Below are 17505 nucleotides of genomic sequence, written 5' to 3'. Positions count from 1 at the left end.
AAAGGCGGGCGCTCCAAATGGAGATAGGTTGGGACCTCTCGCTGTCGGCCGTCGTTGCGGCCATGGTCGACAGCGAGAGGTCCCAACCTATCTCCATTTGGAGCGCCCGCCTTTGACCAGCAAAGGACGGGCACTCCTCCAACGTGTGTTGAGCCGTGTCCAGCACAGCCCCACATTGGTGACACTCCGGCGTCGCCTCCGCACCGACTTTATGCAGGTACTCACCAAAGCAACCGTGCCCGGTGAGCACCTGCGTGAGCCGGAAAGTGAGCCTGCCATGCCCGCAGTCCAGCCAACCGTCGAAGTTGGCCAGAATAGCGCCGACGGTTCGCTTTCGGGCAGTGGGGCTGACCAGCAGCTCCCACCACCACGCATCACGCGCGCGCCGTCGCGACTGGCGCTTCCACTCTCCGACCGCCTCGCCCGGCGGGTCCACCTCACTCCGGCGGTATTCCCGCCGACGCCTATAAACTTCGGCGTCGGCGGCCGCCTGGAGATCAAAGAAGAGGGATCCCGCCAGGATCAGCGTAGCCTCCGTGGATACGGTGCGGTAGCCCCTGACAATCTGATGGCTACCCGCCGCTGTAGGCGGCGGAGGGTGTGCCAGCTACGCCGGCACTTCTCCAGGGTTGCGCCCCATACGGAACTGCCGTATAGGACCATGACCCGCACCACTCCCACATAGAGCCGGCGCACTCCCTCCTGCGGTCCTCCGAGGTTAGGCATGAGACGATCAAGCATGGTCGCCACCCCCTCCACGCAGGGAACCAGGCGGTCGAAATGTCCCTCGAAGCGCCAGCGGCTATCGATGTCCAGGCCGAGATACTTGATCCGGTCCCGGACATCGATGCAGGCTCCACCTATTCGGATCCGCGCCGGGGACGGCCACCGCGATAGACGCAGCCGGTGAAACCAGACAGCCTCTGTCTTCTGCAGCGACACTTCCAACCCCAAGGCACGGATCCGAGCGACGACCGAGGCGACTCCCATCTCTGGCAGTCGGCTCGTCCTCTCCCACTCCCTGCCGCCGGCGATCACGAATGTGTCGTCTGCGAAACAGACGATCGCGACGCCTGGCGGCAAGGGCCCACGGAGCATGCGGTTATACCCCACCAGCCACAGGCCGGGACCCGAACAGGACCCCTGGGGCACACCGCGCGACACGCTCCTCCGATGCATACCGCACCGGTGCGGGTACTCTACCCACCTATCACGCAGATAGTCGGCGAAGACGACCATCAGGTGAAAAGGCGCTCCAGACTCCCAGAGCGCCTCCCGTATCTTGCCCCAGGGCAGGGTATTAAACGCGTTGGAGATGTCCAAAGACACCCCCAGCGCCACCCCGCCCCGGGATACGGCCGAGTCCGCGAGGGCCATGACGTACTCGATCGCATCGAGCGTCGAGCGACCCCCGCGAAAGCCGTACTGGCACTCAGCCAAGCCGAGCTCACCAACGCAGGACAACTGGACAGCGAGGCGGGAAGCGAGCACACGCTCTAAAAGCTTTCCCGCCTTATCCAACAAGCAGATGGGCCGGTACGCGGAGAGGGAGCCCGCGGGCTTGCCCTTTTTCGGGACGAGCATGAGCCTTGCCCGCTTCCACTGTCGCGGCACGCGCCCCAACCTCAGGCAACCGTCCAGCAGCCGCCTGAAGCAGGGCCCAAGGACGCGCAGGGCCATTACCCATGCCCGGCCGGGAATGCCGTCAGGACCCGGGGCCGTGTTGTGGGCCACAAGCTTAGCGACGGCATCGGCGAGCTCCTCTTCGGTGACCCCGTCGTTGGCGGACCAGATGATCCGGTCCGCTCGCTTGGCCGTCCTTCGCTCCTCCGAATCATCTGAAAAGAGCGCATCGACGACGCGCTCGAGCACGTCGGGGTCAAGACTCTCCGTAACCGGGAGCGCCGGTGATCGTAGACGCTCCATGACGATCTGGTAGGAACGTTCCCACGGGTCACGGGCCACAGAGTCTAGGAGCTCGTCCCAGGCTCGGGCCTTGGCCTTTTTGATGGCCGACTGGAGGGCGACCGTCGCCTGGTTGTAGGCACGGTACAGCTCCTCCTCCCTCGCCGGGTCGTGACTCCATCTGCGGCGGTACCGCGTGAACCGGGCTCGGACCACCACGCTGCTGACTCGCAGCGCGGCGATCTCGTCCGACCACCAGTGCACAGGCCGTCGCGGCGGGGTGCGGGCCCGGGGCATGGCGGCGTAACAGACAGCCGTCATGTGCCCCGGAACCACTTCTCCACCGCCTTAACGTCGTCGGGCGGTGTTTCCACCTAGGACATGGCGAGGGCTGCAGCCATCAGCGCGTCCTCGTCCAGGCGGCCCAGCACCCACCCTCGTGACGGCTGCCGCCCCGCAGAGCGGCGGGCGGGGCGGCCGTGATGGGCGGCGGAGACAACCAAAAGGATGTGGAGGTGGTCGCTAAGCGTTTCCACCTCCTCCGCCACCTGCCACCCCGACACGATTCACGCGGCGGCGGGCGAAGCCCAGGAGATGTCCACTATGGACACCCCCTCGCCGCCCCGAGAACGTATTGACGGATCCCCGGTTGAGCAACCGGAGGTCCAGTTCCGTCGCCCACTCCAGCACTGTGTCACCGCTCGCGTCGGTCCCGGGGCAACCCCAAGCCGTGGCTTTTGAGTTGAAGTCCCCCAGGACCAAAGTTGGCCTGGCCCGGCAGTGCGATTGCAAACAGTCCCGGACACGGTCTAGCATAGTCTCAAAGAACGCGAGAGGCAGGCTGGGCGGGGCGTAAACGCTCACCACCGCCAGGCCGCCATAGCACGCTGCGACATAGCCGCGCCCCTTAGCTAAAACGCTAAACGGCGCGGCCCCACTACTTAGTATCGCCACGGAACCCAAATCGTCGCCAGCCCAGTCTGGGCGGTCGGCGACGCGGTAGGCCTCCGCGGCGACAACGTTCACATTACCCTGACGTGACGTGGGCTGATGCTATCTGACGAAATATGCGTTCTGACGCGTCAGGAGCATATCAAACCCACTAGATTTTCCGTGAGCGTTGGAAGGCGTCAGGAGACCGGGTTGCTTTCTAGAATCCTGTTTTCCATTTTTGAGAGATAAACTAATTTCGAAAACATTAAAACTGCACTAAAGAGTATTAAAAGAATTTCTAGTTAATTTATATGAATTTATATGACCATTAATTTATATGAGCAGCTGTAAATATAATTGCTTAAAAGTACGAAAAAATGCAGTGAAAAGTATGAAATAATTTATATTTAACTGCATTATTACCAGATCTTGTAAAATTATTGAATAAGGAATTTTTTTTTTTGTTGAAAAAATTAATTTATATAATTATTTACTTATTTATACCAATATTTATATTAATTTTAACGAAATTGATTTGATTAGTTATTCTTCTTTCTGTAAATTTATATACATAAAAATTATTCATATTGATTATTATATGTTTAGGAGCTAACCCTTTTTATACAAAGTGGTTGAGCTTCTAATTCAAATTATTCTTTATTATGATCAAAGCATCTTATTACTCAATCAGTTTCCTATGAGGTAAGATTATTTCTTATATTATTGTCCGTTTGACAAAAAAAGGTGTTAGCGATTTGATGAGTGATGCTTGCAGTACAGGCTGACGCATTCGCTGCTTCTTTAGGTAAAAAAAATCCGAATTATGTGATGTTTGAGATCATTTTTATTGGAAAAACATAAGAAATCCATTGATATTACTTTCCCGACAATCTGATGAAAAATATAAACATTTTACGTACAGCAGTTCAGCTTTTCAATTATGCAATCAGATTTTTCATATAATTTCGTTAATTATTGTCCAAATTATGTCATGTGTGGTATCATTTTCATCGCAAAAACTTCAGGAATCGTTTGATGTTGTTTCCGCAAAGTTCTGATAAAAATTGCGGAAGTTGGTATTTTCATTTTTTAATGGCGTCAATCTGACTCCGCTTCATGTCTGACATGGACCCACGGAGCCTGATGTGACGTTGGCCCACGTCACGTCAGCGTAGTCTGTGGGACGCTTAACGGAGTTCACCTCAAAAGGGTGCTTTGGAGCACACTCGCGAACACCCACACACGATACGCGCTCACACACAGACGCACGCCACAAAAGGGAGAAAACCCAGCCAGTGGGCCCTACCTGAGTTTTATCGGTCTCGGGATCCCTGATTGCGGGGATGTCCTCTATGTGGTCTTTCAAAGGGACGGGATGGACGGATCAACCACACTCGGTGCACGCGCGAGATAACTCACAACACTCTTTCGACTAGGGGCTCGCTCGTTCGTCGCACGTACTCCGTCGCGGTTCGCGGTTAGCCGTTAATTCCTTTTTGGAAATCGATCGCGCATCGATCGTCGCGCTCTTCTCGCCGCCGGCGCCGGCTCGCGGCTCTCCCCACCCAGGAGCTGTAGGGGCTCCTTACGGTGTGCCACCACTATAGCATCTTCAGTCAGCTTCTCCTCGTGGCAACTCCAAGGGGCAATGTTGGCGGTATATCCTTTCCGAGAGTGGTCAGTCTTCTTGGTGGTAGCCACACCGCGGTCATGGGGTGGAGGACACCGCGACCGGCAACTTGCCGCGCTCACGCGAGGACGCGGCGTGGGTCGCGAGTACGCGGGGGCGCCTACAAAAAGAAGGCCGCAGAACAATCATTCCTTCAACCCTCCGCGGACCACCTCCGGACTGGGGTGTCCGGCGAGGAGGGAGCGAGGCCCTTCCGGGGGTCAGGGTGCTTTCGTGACGGGCAGAAAAAGTCTGCCCCATCACAATACATACATACTTACAGATCGTGTTAAGTCAGATATTTTAGTCCATTTCTAATGATTCAGAACTATTTAATTTGTAAACAAATATTACAAGCACTGTAATATTTTAGGGCTGATCAATTGTTTTTACAATATCTTCAATGTTATTTTGTCACGCATTTGTAGCTTTTGAATGAATTTGTCGCATAATCAGTCACAAAAGTCTACGTACGTTTTGTAAATATACATTATTACGAAAAATAGAAGAATTATAATAATTTCATAGGTTAACTGTTTAATTGTTTGCAAAGTTACAAATATTTGAGAGAAATAACAGTATTCATTAACTTCTTAGTGTTTATTTGCAAGCAAACATTAAGAAATCCAAATTATAATCTTAGGAAAATAAATATACGAGCGACACAATTGTAATAACGGTTACAAAAATTATTCCCATCAATACAGTAATATTTTGTTCGCTCTCCCTCATGAACATAAACAGTCCTATAACGCCATACATTCTTGGTTTTTCAGACTCTATTAGATGGATGTACGCAGACTTGTGTGACTGGCTGTAGGTCGCTGAACTTGACTTAAAAACGACTGCCACCCTATACGGTAAAAATTATAACATTCCGTAATATAAAAAAAAAACCGAAACTGACCTTGAAATCTCTGTAACTAATAAGGAACATCATCCAATCGATACTTTCCGATTTTTGTAAAACTTGACTTACAAATGGAACACTGAGAAATCTTTTAATTGATCGATATTCATAGTTAAAGGGTGAGAAGTACTTTCCAAAGTTACGAATCAAATGTTTATTCAGTTACATTCATCGAAAACTAATTAGAAATCAATGTTAGATAGCAAGAAGTTGTTCAATGTGTAATATTCCGAATTTTTATGGATATTTTACACATTTTTCTTTTTTCACTATTCATTCGAAATTTAAAAAGAAAATTGTAAAAAATGATTTAGATACTTTTTAACGAGAATTAGTTTCTACAGAATAAAGTTCATCGATTTTTTCTCTATCTCTTACAGTAAAGTAAATCAACAATGAAAAAGTTTCGTTTTTAATAGCTATTCAGATTTAATTGGTTACGGTGGCGTCAACTATGACTTGAAATATTAATGCAAAGCTTACAACTGTTCGTCAAAAATCATGCTACACTCATGTCCAATTTATTTCCAATGTGCATCAGTTTTTGAGATATTTAATGCAACAGGTATTTCATCCACAATTTTAAACGTACTTTTCATCCATTAAATATGAATATCAACCAATGTAAAAAGCACCGATGCAACATTCATCAATGCTCTCCCACTCTACATACCAAGATTCATAAAAATAGAAAATAGTCAATCATGTGATGTTTGTCAATATTCACAACAAAACAGACGATTCCACCATGTACGTCCCCTTTCGAACAGACATATGTAATTCGTAGGAAGTAACACCCAATTGGTCGTCAAATTTCAAAAATAATCGCATCGATCGCATCCTAAGAACAATCCTATTTGTATTGTACAATTACGATACAACTACTTGATTGCATTTCACAGAAAATCGTTGGAAATAATAAATGCTCCATGAAAGTTCGCAACGGAGCGAAAAAGATTGGAAAATCGCGAAAGAAAAGCAAATCACTTCGCCAAGGGGTACACACGTTGAGATGGCTCATCTATTAGAACGATCCTCCTAGATACGTTCAGTTTTTCGAGCGTATCCAGGCCACAGTGCAATGAACTGGAAACGACGAATTTAATACCGAGTACCGTACTACGCTCTGGAAATAATTACGCAGCTAGGAATTTAAAAGAACGATATGGGTCACCAGCGAATCAGCCACATTTCCTCTGTACGTACTGTTCTGACGCGTCCTTAACATTCGCGGCATAACAACGCATCGAATGCACGCGTTCTCCTCGATTTCCACGTCCAGGTGTCTAATAAGATTCGTAGACGCAACGATTTGCAATGATAGTGTTGTGAGAGCTCCGTGATTGATCGTACTCGTATCTATTAAGCGTACAAGTTGATTCTGTGCCTCTGTATTTGATTATTTATAACTCCAGTTTAAACAGGTATATTCACTCGTCATTTTGTACATTAAAGTACAAATTTTCTAAATCCTCAACGTGATCTCTATTACGATGTATTTACACGTGTAACTTGAATATCCATATGATGGTCCTTCCAATACATTTATACGGACTTAAACAATTTATATTTGATTGTATAGTATAGAAGAATATTTTCTTCTTCAAACGTATTTTTATAAAAATTGTACAGTTTATGTTGTATGCTTTGTTGAATGAGGCAGTTGTAATTATTAGATGCAGAAATTAATTCTATGCTTCTATATACAATTACTTGTAACTCTAGTTATCTCTATCAGTCTCATCCTGGTGGTCATTCCAATGCAACTATACGAAGTTTAGTAGATATCGAATTTTGCTTATTGTTATCCTTCTACCATTACTGTAATTAGCAAACACACGTAATCTGCTGAAATAATAGTAATAAGTAAACATCTATGGCTACTAATCTTCGTATATACATACATATATGTATGTTGTAATGGAAATTAGGTTAGAATTTAGGTTGTTTAATATATGTATATACTCTCAGGTGCTATAACTATATTTAATTGTAGCTACAGTACGGGTTTAGCGATTCCGAGATACTCCAGCTATGAGGGATTAAAGAATAATGTAAACCATTGTAATATAAGTAATTAAAGATTCATGAAAAACAATGTAAATATGTTATCGAAAAAAAACACATATATACAAGATTGGTAATTTGTAACAAACAAGACTGGACTAATAGGTGCAATAATTTGTATAAAACAGACTACGTTCCTTATAAAATGAACGAACGATGTATGTATAGATTCAATGTAATGGAGACCAGGTTGAGAACCTAAAATGACGATTAAATATTCCTACTTAAACTAAAGTTATAAATGGTTGGTATGGTAATCGACAATTCTAGTCATAATGATACGTTAATATAACTTCAATGCTCTTCAGTATAACCTATTTTTCTATTTCGGAGAAAAAAGAAGTTTTGAGCTAAAATAAACGTGAAAAATAATAACAGTAGTGGAGAGAGCTTATATATAAATTGTTTAACTACGTTCCGTTCATGCCAATACAAAATCAGTTTAATTTATATAAAAGATAGGTGGGTTAAGTCTAGAGATTTAAATCGGAAGTTATTTAATTATTCGAGTAGCACAAGTTATCGCGTCCCGTGGTGTAATAAAAAATTGCAAAAATGCAATCTAATACGTTTTAAATAAGAAAACAGAAAAGTCTGTTCCGAAAAGCTTGCTCAAACCTTGTAAAATGAAGTATCTATAGACGCGGTAGCGAAGGCTACGCGCTGAGCGGCCGCGTCAATATCCTTCGATGCACGTCGAGTCACTTATTCGAGTACGAGAGCGGCTACCTAGCGCGTAGCCATCGCTATTGCGGCCGCTCCAACAGTATACGCGCGCTCTGATTGGTCAGTGTTTTCCGTTAATATCTCCTCAACAAAGCCTCGGACAACAATTTCGCTAAGGAAAAAGTTGTTTCAAATCACCCCCTGAACCACCCTTTTCAAGGATCTCCAACATTTTTTGGACACCCTGTATGCCTGACGTTGGCGCTACCGCGTATCTTTTACTCGAAAAAACGTGATTCCAACCTAACCCGAAACTTCTGTCATTAATATCTCGTCACGCCTGCTGTATTTTCTAAATCTAAAGGCATTTTTCTGATGCAAATCGCACATAAGCTTTCGAATAAAACCAAAATCAATAAAATCGGTCCACGAACGACAGAGATATCGTAATATCATATCATGACTGTGTCAAAAACTGCAGCATTTTTCTTTTCCTTTGACAAAAAAGTTTTCGTCAACACTTAGCCAATAGGAACTAAGGCCGTTCGTCGATTCGTCAAGTCTCGGCATCAGTCGGCAAGGCTCATCGGTCAGAATTGTAATATGACTGTCACTCATGCCGCTCGTTCATTTCTAACCTGTAACTGTCAGTTTGGATTTGGAACATTTGGTTTCTTGCAACAAGACTTTCTGACATGCATTGTGCGTACTTTTGAAAACTTAAAGGACTGAAACTGGAATTATAATACAATAAATTGTGCGTTACCAATAGTGGATCTCTTTGTACATTTTCCCACTTTATTATTAACATTTAAATTTGTTACAACAAGACTTTCTGCCTTGCGTTCTGCGTGCTTTTGAAAACTTAAGGGACTGAATCTGGTATTGTAATATAATAAATCGTGCGTTAGAAATAGTGGACCTCTTTTTCCATTTCATACTTCATTTTTAACATTTAAGTTTGTTACAACAAGACTTTCTGCCATGCGTTATGTGTTCTTTTGAAAACTTAAGGGACTGAATCTGGTATTGTAATATAATAAATTTTGGGTTACTCATATGACATTAATTTTATTTGTAAATAACACATACAAACCTTATTTTACTTGCAAATTAATGTAGAGCTTAAAATAAAAATACATTTGTTTTTTATTATAGTAAGCATAGAGTCTACAATATATATAATGTGTCTGAAGCCAAATATAGGAAAGACAGCTTCAGTCCTTTAAGTTTCTAAAAGTATACAGAACGCATGGCAGGATGTCTCACTGCACTGAAATTTAAATGTTAAAGATGAAGCGAGTAATGAACAAAAGAAATCAATTATTTGTAACGTATAATTTATTGTATTAGAATAAAGTTCAGAAGTATGCAGAACACGTGGCAGAAAGTCTTGTTGCAAGAAATTCGAATGTTAAAGATAAAGCGAGAAATGAAAAAAAAAATCCACTATTTGTAACGCACAATTAATTGTATTGCAATATCAGTTTCAGTCGTTAGAATTTTCAAAATTACACACAATGCATGGCAGAAAGTTTTGTTGCAAGAAATTGAAATAATGAGAAAATGGACAGAGATCCACTATTTGTAACACATAATTTATTGTATTACAATAACATAGAAAAAGAGAGGTCAGACTTAGTCCTTTAATTTCTCAAACGTACCCATGACACATGAAAGAAAGTCTAGTTGCATTTAAATGTTACTGATAAAGTGATTACATTTTTTCATTAATAAATGTCTTGCAATGAGACTTCCTGCAATGCGTTCCGCGTACTTTTGAAACCTTAAAGGATTTAAACTGATCTCTCATTTTCTATTATTTTACGTCATTCACTATACAAATTATCTTTGTAAAAAGAAGTGAGATCCCCATAAAAAACTTCAAAAAAGTAAGAAAATTACGCAAAGTACATGAAAAAGTGGAAGACTCAAAGAGTTATCATAGAAAAATAAAAGATCGCCATAAAAAAACTACAAGAAAGTAGAAAAAGATGTGAAATCTAAATAAGCAGCCAGTACATGAAAGTCCTTTCCAATAAAGTGCAAAGGCGACACTGTATAACACAATGTAAAATTCGGTGGTTTTCAACTATGCGCAGCTAGAATGCTGTGTTCAACAGTGCGGAGGTTCAGATCTTAATGACAATTCATGTAAAGTGACTGCTCCGCAGTTTGGTGGTGAAATGAAGAAGCTAAATAGTGTATCATCCACAAACTGAGACTGTTTAAAAATTTGCCTAGATGTCCGCGGCCTGGAAGTCAAATGCTTGGCGTGGCCAGGCAAAGCATTCTCAGATCATCAATACCGATACTTTTTCTCTCGCAGACTTTCACATAAATTGTCAATTTAAAACTTTGACAATATAAGTACATTTTCATTTTATTGCGTTTTAAAATATTTCTAAGGATACTCATTGACGCAAATACCTCTCCTCTCACAGGCTTTCAGATAATTTCTCAGTTTAAAACGCTGACAATATGAGTACATTTTCATTATTTTACATTTTAAAATAATTCTTATTCATCAAAACCTTGACCTTGCCTGGCCACGTCAAGCATTTGACTTCCAGACCACGGACATCTAGGCAAATGTCTAAACAGTCTCAGTTTGTGGTTCATACACTATTAAGCTTCTTCATTTCACCACCAAAGTGCGGAGCAGTCAGTTTACATGAGTTGTCATTAGGGTCTGAACGTCTGCATTGTTGAACACAGTATTTTAGCTGCGCATAGTTGGAAAGCACCGAATTTGATATTATGTTACACAGGGTCATCTTGAACTTTACTGGAAAGGACCTTCATGTACTGGCTGCTCATTTCGATTTCACATCTTTTTCTACTTTCTTGAATTTTTTTAGGTGGCTCTTCTATTTTTCTATGATTACTCCTTAAGTCCTCTACTTTTTCATGTACTTGATGTAATTTTTTTACTTTTTTGAAGTTTTTTATGGGGATCTACTTTAGACAGCCATACAAGCGGCGTATGTGGTTCTTTTTCAACGATGGGGGCCTCTGCATCCTCGGAGAGGCTAACAAGCCTACGCTGCATCCAGTAAATAGAGATCATGAGGCAGAAACCGCTAGGAAGAAACCTCTCTGAGAATTCTCTAACTGATTTAACTAACACAAACTAATTAACTGACTATTATTTTAATTAAGACGAAACATCATCGTGCTTGTTAATCGACAAACTAAATAACTTCTCATTTATTCGGATTACAAACCTACGTATCTAGCAAATAAATTAAATGAAGAGACATGGTTGACAAATGTTTCATCTACGATTACACTAGTTTACAAAATAAAAAAAAAAGTACATTCAATGCCACACTCTTTTTCTTATGTATTTTGGTCTACTGAACTGGAAAATCGCAAGAAAAAATGTTTCTATGGATAGGTTTTTTTTATATGAATTATTGAATTCTTTTCGATTTTTTCTGACATACCTTCACATTTTAGGCCATATCTCGAGTCAGAAACGTCCGATTGAGTCGCGCAAGACGCCATTTTAAAGATAATCGAATTTCCAACCATTGCTTTTCACATTGCTTTTCCAATCGGTTCAATCTTTTAAGTGTTACGAGCCAATATATATGAGAAACATTGATTTTTTCGGCTAAAATAGAACACGAATATTTATTTCTTCCATCGCCATGAAAATATAGAAATTGTCAAATTATGTCCAGTTTCTTATTGTTTACATATAGATCGAACTTTCACGAAGATAACAAGCTTTTACTGAAAAAAATCTATGGATACCATAAATACCGGAGTTAGGAACAATTGAGTAAAGGTACAAAACTTCTAATTTTACTCTGTTTTTGTATTTTTTTCCTATTTATATAGGAAACATTTATTTAATTAATTTCGATTAGAAATAATTTCGGCCTTTACTTTGTCTTCTGTTATTCGTTGGGTTCGTTTCTCTGATGAGGAACCAAATGTAGTCTTCCAACATTCTTTCAAAACAATATCCTTGATAGCGCTGCTCAATAGTTTTTATATCTTGGTGAAACCTTTCGCCGTGTTCGTCACTTACATTGCCAAGATTCTCCAGGAAAAAATCCAAGTGAGAATATAAAAAATAAATTTTGAACGACATATGTACGCCTGTTAAAATTAAAATTGAAATTAAATGTACAAATTTTTCCATTTTGTCAAATAAAATAGAGTAACAATATATATTCCATACCCATTTTTGCATAACTTATTAGCAAATCTTCAACAACTTTCTTATAATTCATACTCTGCCGAGCTAGAAGCACTAAACTATTGAGCAGCGCTATCAAGGATATTGTTTTGAAAGAATGTTGGAAGACTACATTTGATGCCTCATCAGAGAAACGAACCCAACGAATAACAGAAGACAAAGTAAAGGCCGAAATTATTTCTAATTGAAATTAATTAAATAAATGTTTCCTATATAAATAGGAAAAAAATACAAAAACAGAGTAAAATTAGAAGTTTTGTACCTTTACTCAATTGTTCCTAACTCCGGTATTTATGGTATCCATAGATTTTCTTCAGTAAAAGCTTGTTTTCTTCGTGAAAGTGCGATCTATATGTAAACAATAAGAAACTGGACATAATTTGACAATTTCTATATTTTCATGGCGATGGAAGAAATAAATATTCGTGTTCTATTTTAGCCGAAAAGCGATTGAACCGATTGGAAAATAATGTGAAAAGCAATGGTTGGAAATTCGATTATCTTTAAAATGGCGTCTTGCGCGACTCAATCGGACGTTTCTGACTCGAGATATGGCCTAAAATGTGAAGGTATGTCAGAAAAAATCGAAAAGAATTCAATAATTCATATAAAAAAAACCTATCCATAGAAACATTTTTTCTTGCGATTTTCGAGTTCAGTAGACCAAAATACATAAGAAAAAAAGTGTGGCATTGAGTGCTGTAAACATTTTTCTGTAAACTAGTGTTATTATCCTCGTTCAATCATCGCCATTTAATGCAATCTACAAAATCCATAAAATACAACTAGCAATATTGTTTATTCGTACTATCCGAATAGCAACAAAGTACATTGACATTACATTACTCGAATGGTCCCAGCCCTAAATAGTTTCCAAATCGCATAAAGCGTCCGTATTGCGAAACGAGCGACCGGATCGTCGGCTCTCGATCGCGATCAAAGGCTCCGCCGAAGTTGGGTCCACTCGTATCGACGGTGTCAAATGCCAATTATCTGTCGCTAATCGCCAATGGATCGTACAATCTGGCGATCCATACTCTCTCTATTCTTCATCTCGTCTATCTTGTCTGTCCATCTTTGTTTCACTTTCCCCTCGCGAGGGACATGCCTGCGATTGGTCTGGTGTACGAAAGTAATTCGATTTCCGCTACGATGATTCGTTTCTTCTGTTTTCGTTCTTTACCTCTACCCTCCCTCCTTTCTTTTTGCCGCCTAAAAGTATATACAACAAGCCGTCATTTATCGGAACTTAAGGGGATGTTACTGCACATGCGACAAAAAAAGATTCTTTTGTAAGAATTTTGATTTCGTGTAATATACATACATATAACTGTGGAATGTCAGTGTTTTTATACGTAATAGTAGATATGTTAAACTAATAAACAAAAGTTTCTTCGTTTGTTTTTAATTATATTAATCACTTTTTTGGAACCTTGATCGTTTAAAAATACAGTTAAATATTGATGAATAATTATAATTCTAGCACAAGCGATAGCGACAAAACTATATTATATATTAATGTGTTTGATTTTATTGCTTTCGGATGATCCAATGTCAAGCTATCATGTTAACTATGAAAATAAGAGGACAAATTTCACGTGGCTATCAGTGAAAAAAATGATTATAAATAAGCAAATCAATTGCACGTATTATTAGTTTAACATGTCTACTATTATGTACAAAAGCATTTACATTTTACAATTATTTCTTACGTGAACTTAAAGTTTAAAAAGAAAGTCTTTTCTTCTTGTGAGCTTACGATAGTTAGCCCCTTAAAGAATTCACACCTTCCTCTTCCGTTTACCAGTCGTTCGGTTCCGCTCGTTCTTCGTTGTCACCTTCGTTGCATCCATGTATGCCGTGTACCGTTTATTTCTGCTGTGTCCGGTCGTCTTTTCTTTAATCTTCTTCAATTTCTTTTTTTTCAACTTACCACCCCCTGAACGTGACCTTACGATATGTGTATTTGATTCGAGCACCCTTGCACCAAAACCCACCGCGCTTCTCCTTAGTAATCTTACTGTCGGCGACGAGCTTTCGGGGGAACGTCGGGCAACTGCGGCAAACACTAGGAAGTAGCGAGATAGACAAACTTTCGCACGAGAAGCCAGGCATAGCGTCAAGTTGGATGATATTAGGAACAAGAAACTTTCGTCTTAATAGCTTGGAGACCGGTTGGCGCGAGTATGTTCTCTCGAGCGCGGGCATTGTTAGATAATTGTTAGTGTAAACCATCATTTCCGTTGCTTTTTGCGTTTGTATATTTTCGCGAGGAATCCTACGATCAGATACTTGTCTCACTCTCGAGTAATCGATAACGAGAGCAACGGATCTGTCTACGTTTGAGTCTGATAATTCGTTACGTACCCTATGTGTACCTTCTTTATTCGGTTTAAGCATGAAACGAAAAAAATGAACTTATGCAAGGTAATTTTTGAGTCTTACAGCAAGTTTTTTTAAATTTCTGATTCATATTGATTATAAACATTTTTTATTCAGATTAGTACTCAAATGCTCTCCGAGTCTAGAACCTTGTTGTTAACGCCTTGTACTACAACTCTCACCACTCGTTAGATATTTAACTTTAGATTGCACTTTGGATATAAAATTAACGAAACGATTGGCCTCTTTAGAGAGGCGCAACACTGTAACAGCCCCAAAAATGTAGTTCTGAAAATATTTGTAAAGACATTATGTGGTGAATTATTTTCAAACTTTTAGTATATTTTATTGAACATATAAGCAAACGAAGATCCAACTCATAATGACACCATAATACAGCCTAACATAACACGGTACAACATGGAGCAGTATCATACAAGATGAGACACTGCATCACAATCCATAACATAGGTTAACAGAATACAAAACGACAGAACACTGCATAAGACAGCATATAACGCAATAATACTGCATAACACAGTATAAAACAACATAAAACGACAAAGTACATGTAACAAGAACATAAAACAACAAAAACCAACGTACATACATATACATGAATTGTACTAATCACTCTAGCAATTATAGAGATTTCTTTTTCAAATTTTCCCAACTTGAAATATGCCTCCTTCAGGAGATTAAAAGAAAAAATCGATTTTGTAAAAATGTAACAGTGTTGTGTCCACTTAAACGATGCACGAATAACTATTACGAGAGTTTAACGTTCGATTCAATTGCGACCCCCAGTCTTGTTATAAAAATATAAACATAAGAAAAATACTAGGTATGTAATACAAATTTGAGGATTCGATCGGAATGACGTGTGTGGTTTGGCGTTGGTGAAAAATAGGCTAGATTGCCCGACCTTCCCCACCCTGAAATTAGAAGATCGGTAGATTCCGCTTGGGGCTGGGCTGCGGGACGAAACGCATCGTCACTAATTCATTTCACTTTATAACGGAGACGCCTTGGCAGCGCGGCGCCAAGACGGACGTGGCTGCTGAAGGAATATCTGATGTGTATTAGAACGCTTTTTTCTCTCTTCTCTGCCGTGAATAAACCGGCGCGACCGTCCTGTGTTTTCTTTCATTCCTCCTCCACGACCAAGGATCCCCGAAAGCCCGTGAAAGAGAGCTTTTCAGTCCGGACGCAACCACGGCCTAATGAGATACGTAAATTACTCAATGGCAAGGCGTCTCTTCTCCCCGGCCGTGGGAGGAACCTCATTCGGGAAAGAGACAAATGTAGGTTGTCTCTTCATCCTTCTTTAAACCAATGTTTCTCAAATCAAGGCACGCGGATCCCTGGGAGTTTTCAAGCTCTCAAAGGAAAAGAATTGGATAATACTATGCTAAGTGGAATTACATTAACAGAGACGATTGCGTAGTTTATTTTAAGACACATTGTATATTGAGTATTACTTTATAGAAGTGGGAGAAATTTTTTCATTACTTTAATGAAGTTGAACATGGGATAATAAAATCGATGATGAACATACAGTGGGTGTAGAATGTATTCGTACACCGATCAATTTCCCAAAAAACTTTTGTGTGAAATTGTAGTTTATTAACTCCTTTCTTTATAATCAATGATATTCTACATATTCTCGGAAATCTCTAGAATATATTAGGTTGTCCGGAAAGTTCGTGCCAATTTCTATGAAAAATTCAAAAACACGTTTGAATTTTAATATATATTTATTGAATTACATCGGTGCCATTTTGTTCCACAACCTTTCCATCTTTTAAGGGATGTATACATGTTATTTGTTTTCAACCACTTCGATATATTCAGACCTGTACCACCTACAAAAAATCGATATGGACTATCCGGACAACCCAATAGTTCAAACAACAATTACTAGTTTCTATAATTTGCGAAATTAACAAGGAAATACGAAAAATTGGTAGAAATATAGAAACAATAAGTATTCGCACGGTTCTTGTAACGAACAATTTACAATAGAATTTGTAAAATAAGCACATCAGTTTATTGCTTCGTGAGAATTAGAAAACATTAAATTTCCAATAAGAAAGACTTAAAAAATGCTTTAATAAAAGAATGAAAGTTCCCACCCCGAAGAACATCGACATTTATGATAGCTAATTTAATGCCTAGAAGAGTTGCAGTAATTATAAAATCAAAAGGAAATCTCACGAAGTATTGATTATTTATAAGTTAATGTAAATTTCGTTTTTTTTTTAAATGAAGTTTTAAAAATTTAACACTTGTACGAATACTTATTGCTGCTGTATTTCTTTCGATTTATTGCTTTCTCTTGTTGATTTATCACTTATACAAAACAACTAATCTTTTCGTATTGTATCTATTCTAGAGATTTCCAAGGATATGTAGACTATCATTGTTTATAAAAAAAAGTTAATGAACTACAATTTCACACAGTATTTTTGGAAATTGATCGGTGTACGAATACTTTCTACAACCCACTATACATAGAATTTCGTTTCATTGTCGAATGTCGAATGTCGAATAATTGAAGATGAAAAAACTAACATTTAATTTGTTTTCATTAACGGAGATGCAGAGAGTTCGTTTAACTCATCTGTAAGAAATTTAATTCACTTTGTAGTTTCTTTGAAAGATTTTTGAAAATGTCTACAAGTAATAAATAAATTAACTTGTCGAATATCAATTGTAATATATCGGTATAGTATATTAATTTTGTTGAAATTGAACTAT

At 40.2% G+C, this 17505-nt stretch overlaps 1 protein-coding gene across 4 annotated transcripts in view; it reads left to right on the top strand.

Annotated features, from left to right (window-relative positions):
• The window catches only part of LOC128891260 (protein couch potato-like), a 366536-nt gene that overhangs the window by 343093 nt on the left and 5938 nt on the right, over positions 1-17505 (top strand). Inside the window, exon 8 of one of the 4 annotated variants that reach the window (XR_008460781.1) lies at positions 5284-5367. The exons of 2 other annotated variants lie outside the window; for them this stretch is intronic. Coding sequence is in view for 1 of the 2 variants with exons in the window: in XM_054150671.1 (XP_054006646.1) it covers positions 5284-5293 (10 nt within the window). In the remaining variant the exon portion in view is untranslated. Of the gene's footprint in view, positions 1-5283; positions 6338-17505 lie in introns of those variants that run through there. One more of the 4 variants, XM_054150671.1, reaches the window with a different exon arrangement.

Source organism: Hylaeus anthracinus, unplaced genomic scaffold (assembly GCF_026225885.1).
Source record: "Hylaeus anthracinus isolate JK02 unplaced genomic scaffold, UHH_iyHylAnth1.0_haploid 12001, whole genome shotgun sequence".
Classification (NCBI taxonomy): Eukaryota; Metazoa; Arthropoda; class Insecta; order Hymenoptera; family Colletidae; genus Hylaeus; species Hylaeus anthracinus.
The sequence above is the reverse complement of the archived record's forward strand: the minus strand, read 5'-3'. Positions and strand labels throughout refer to the sequence as shown.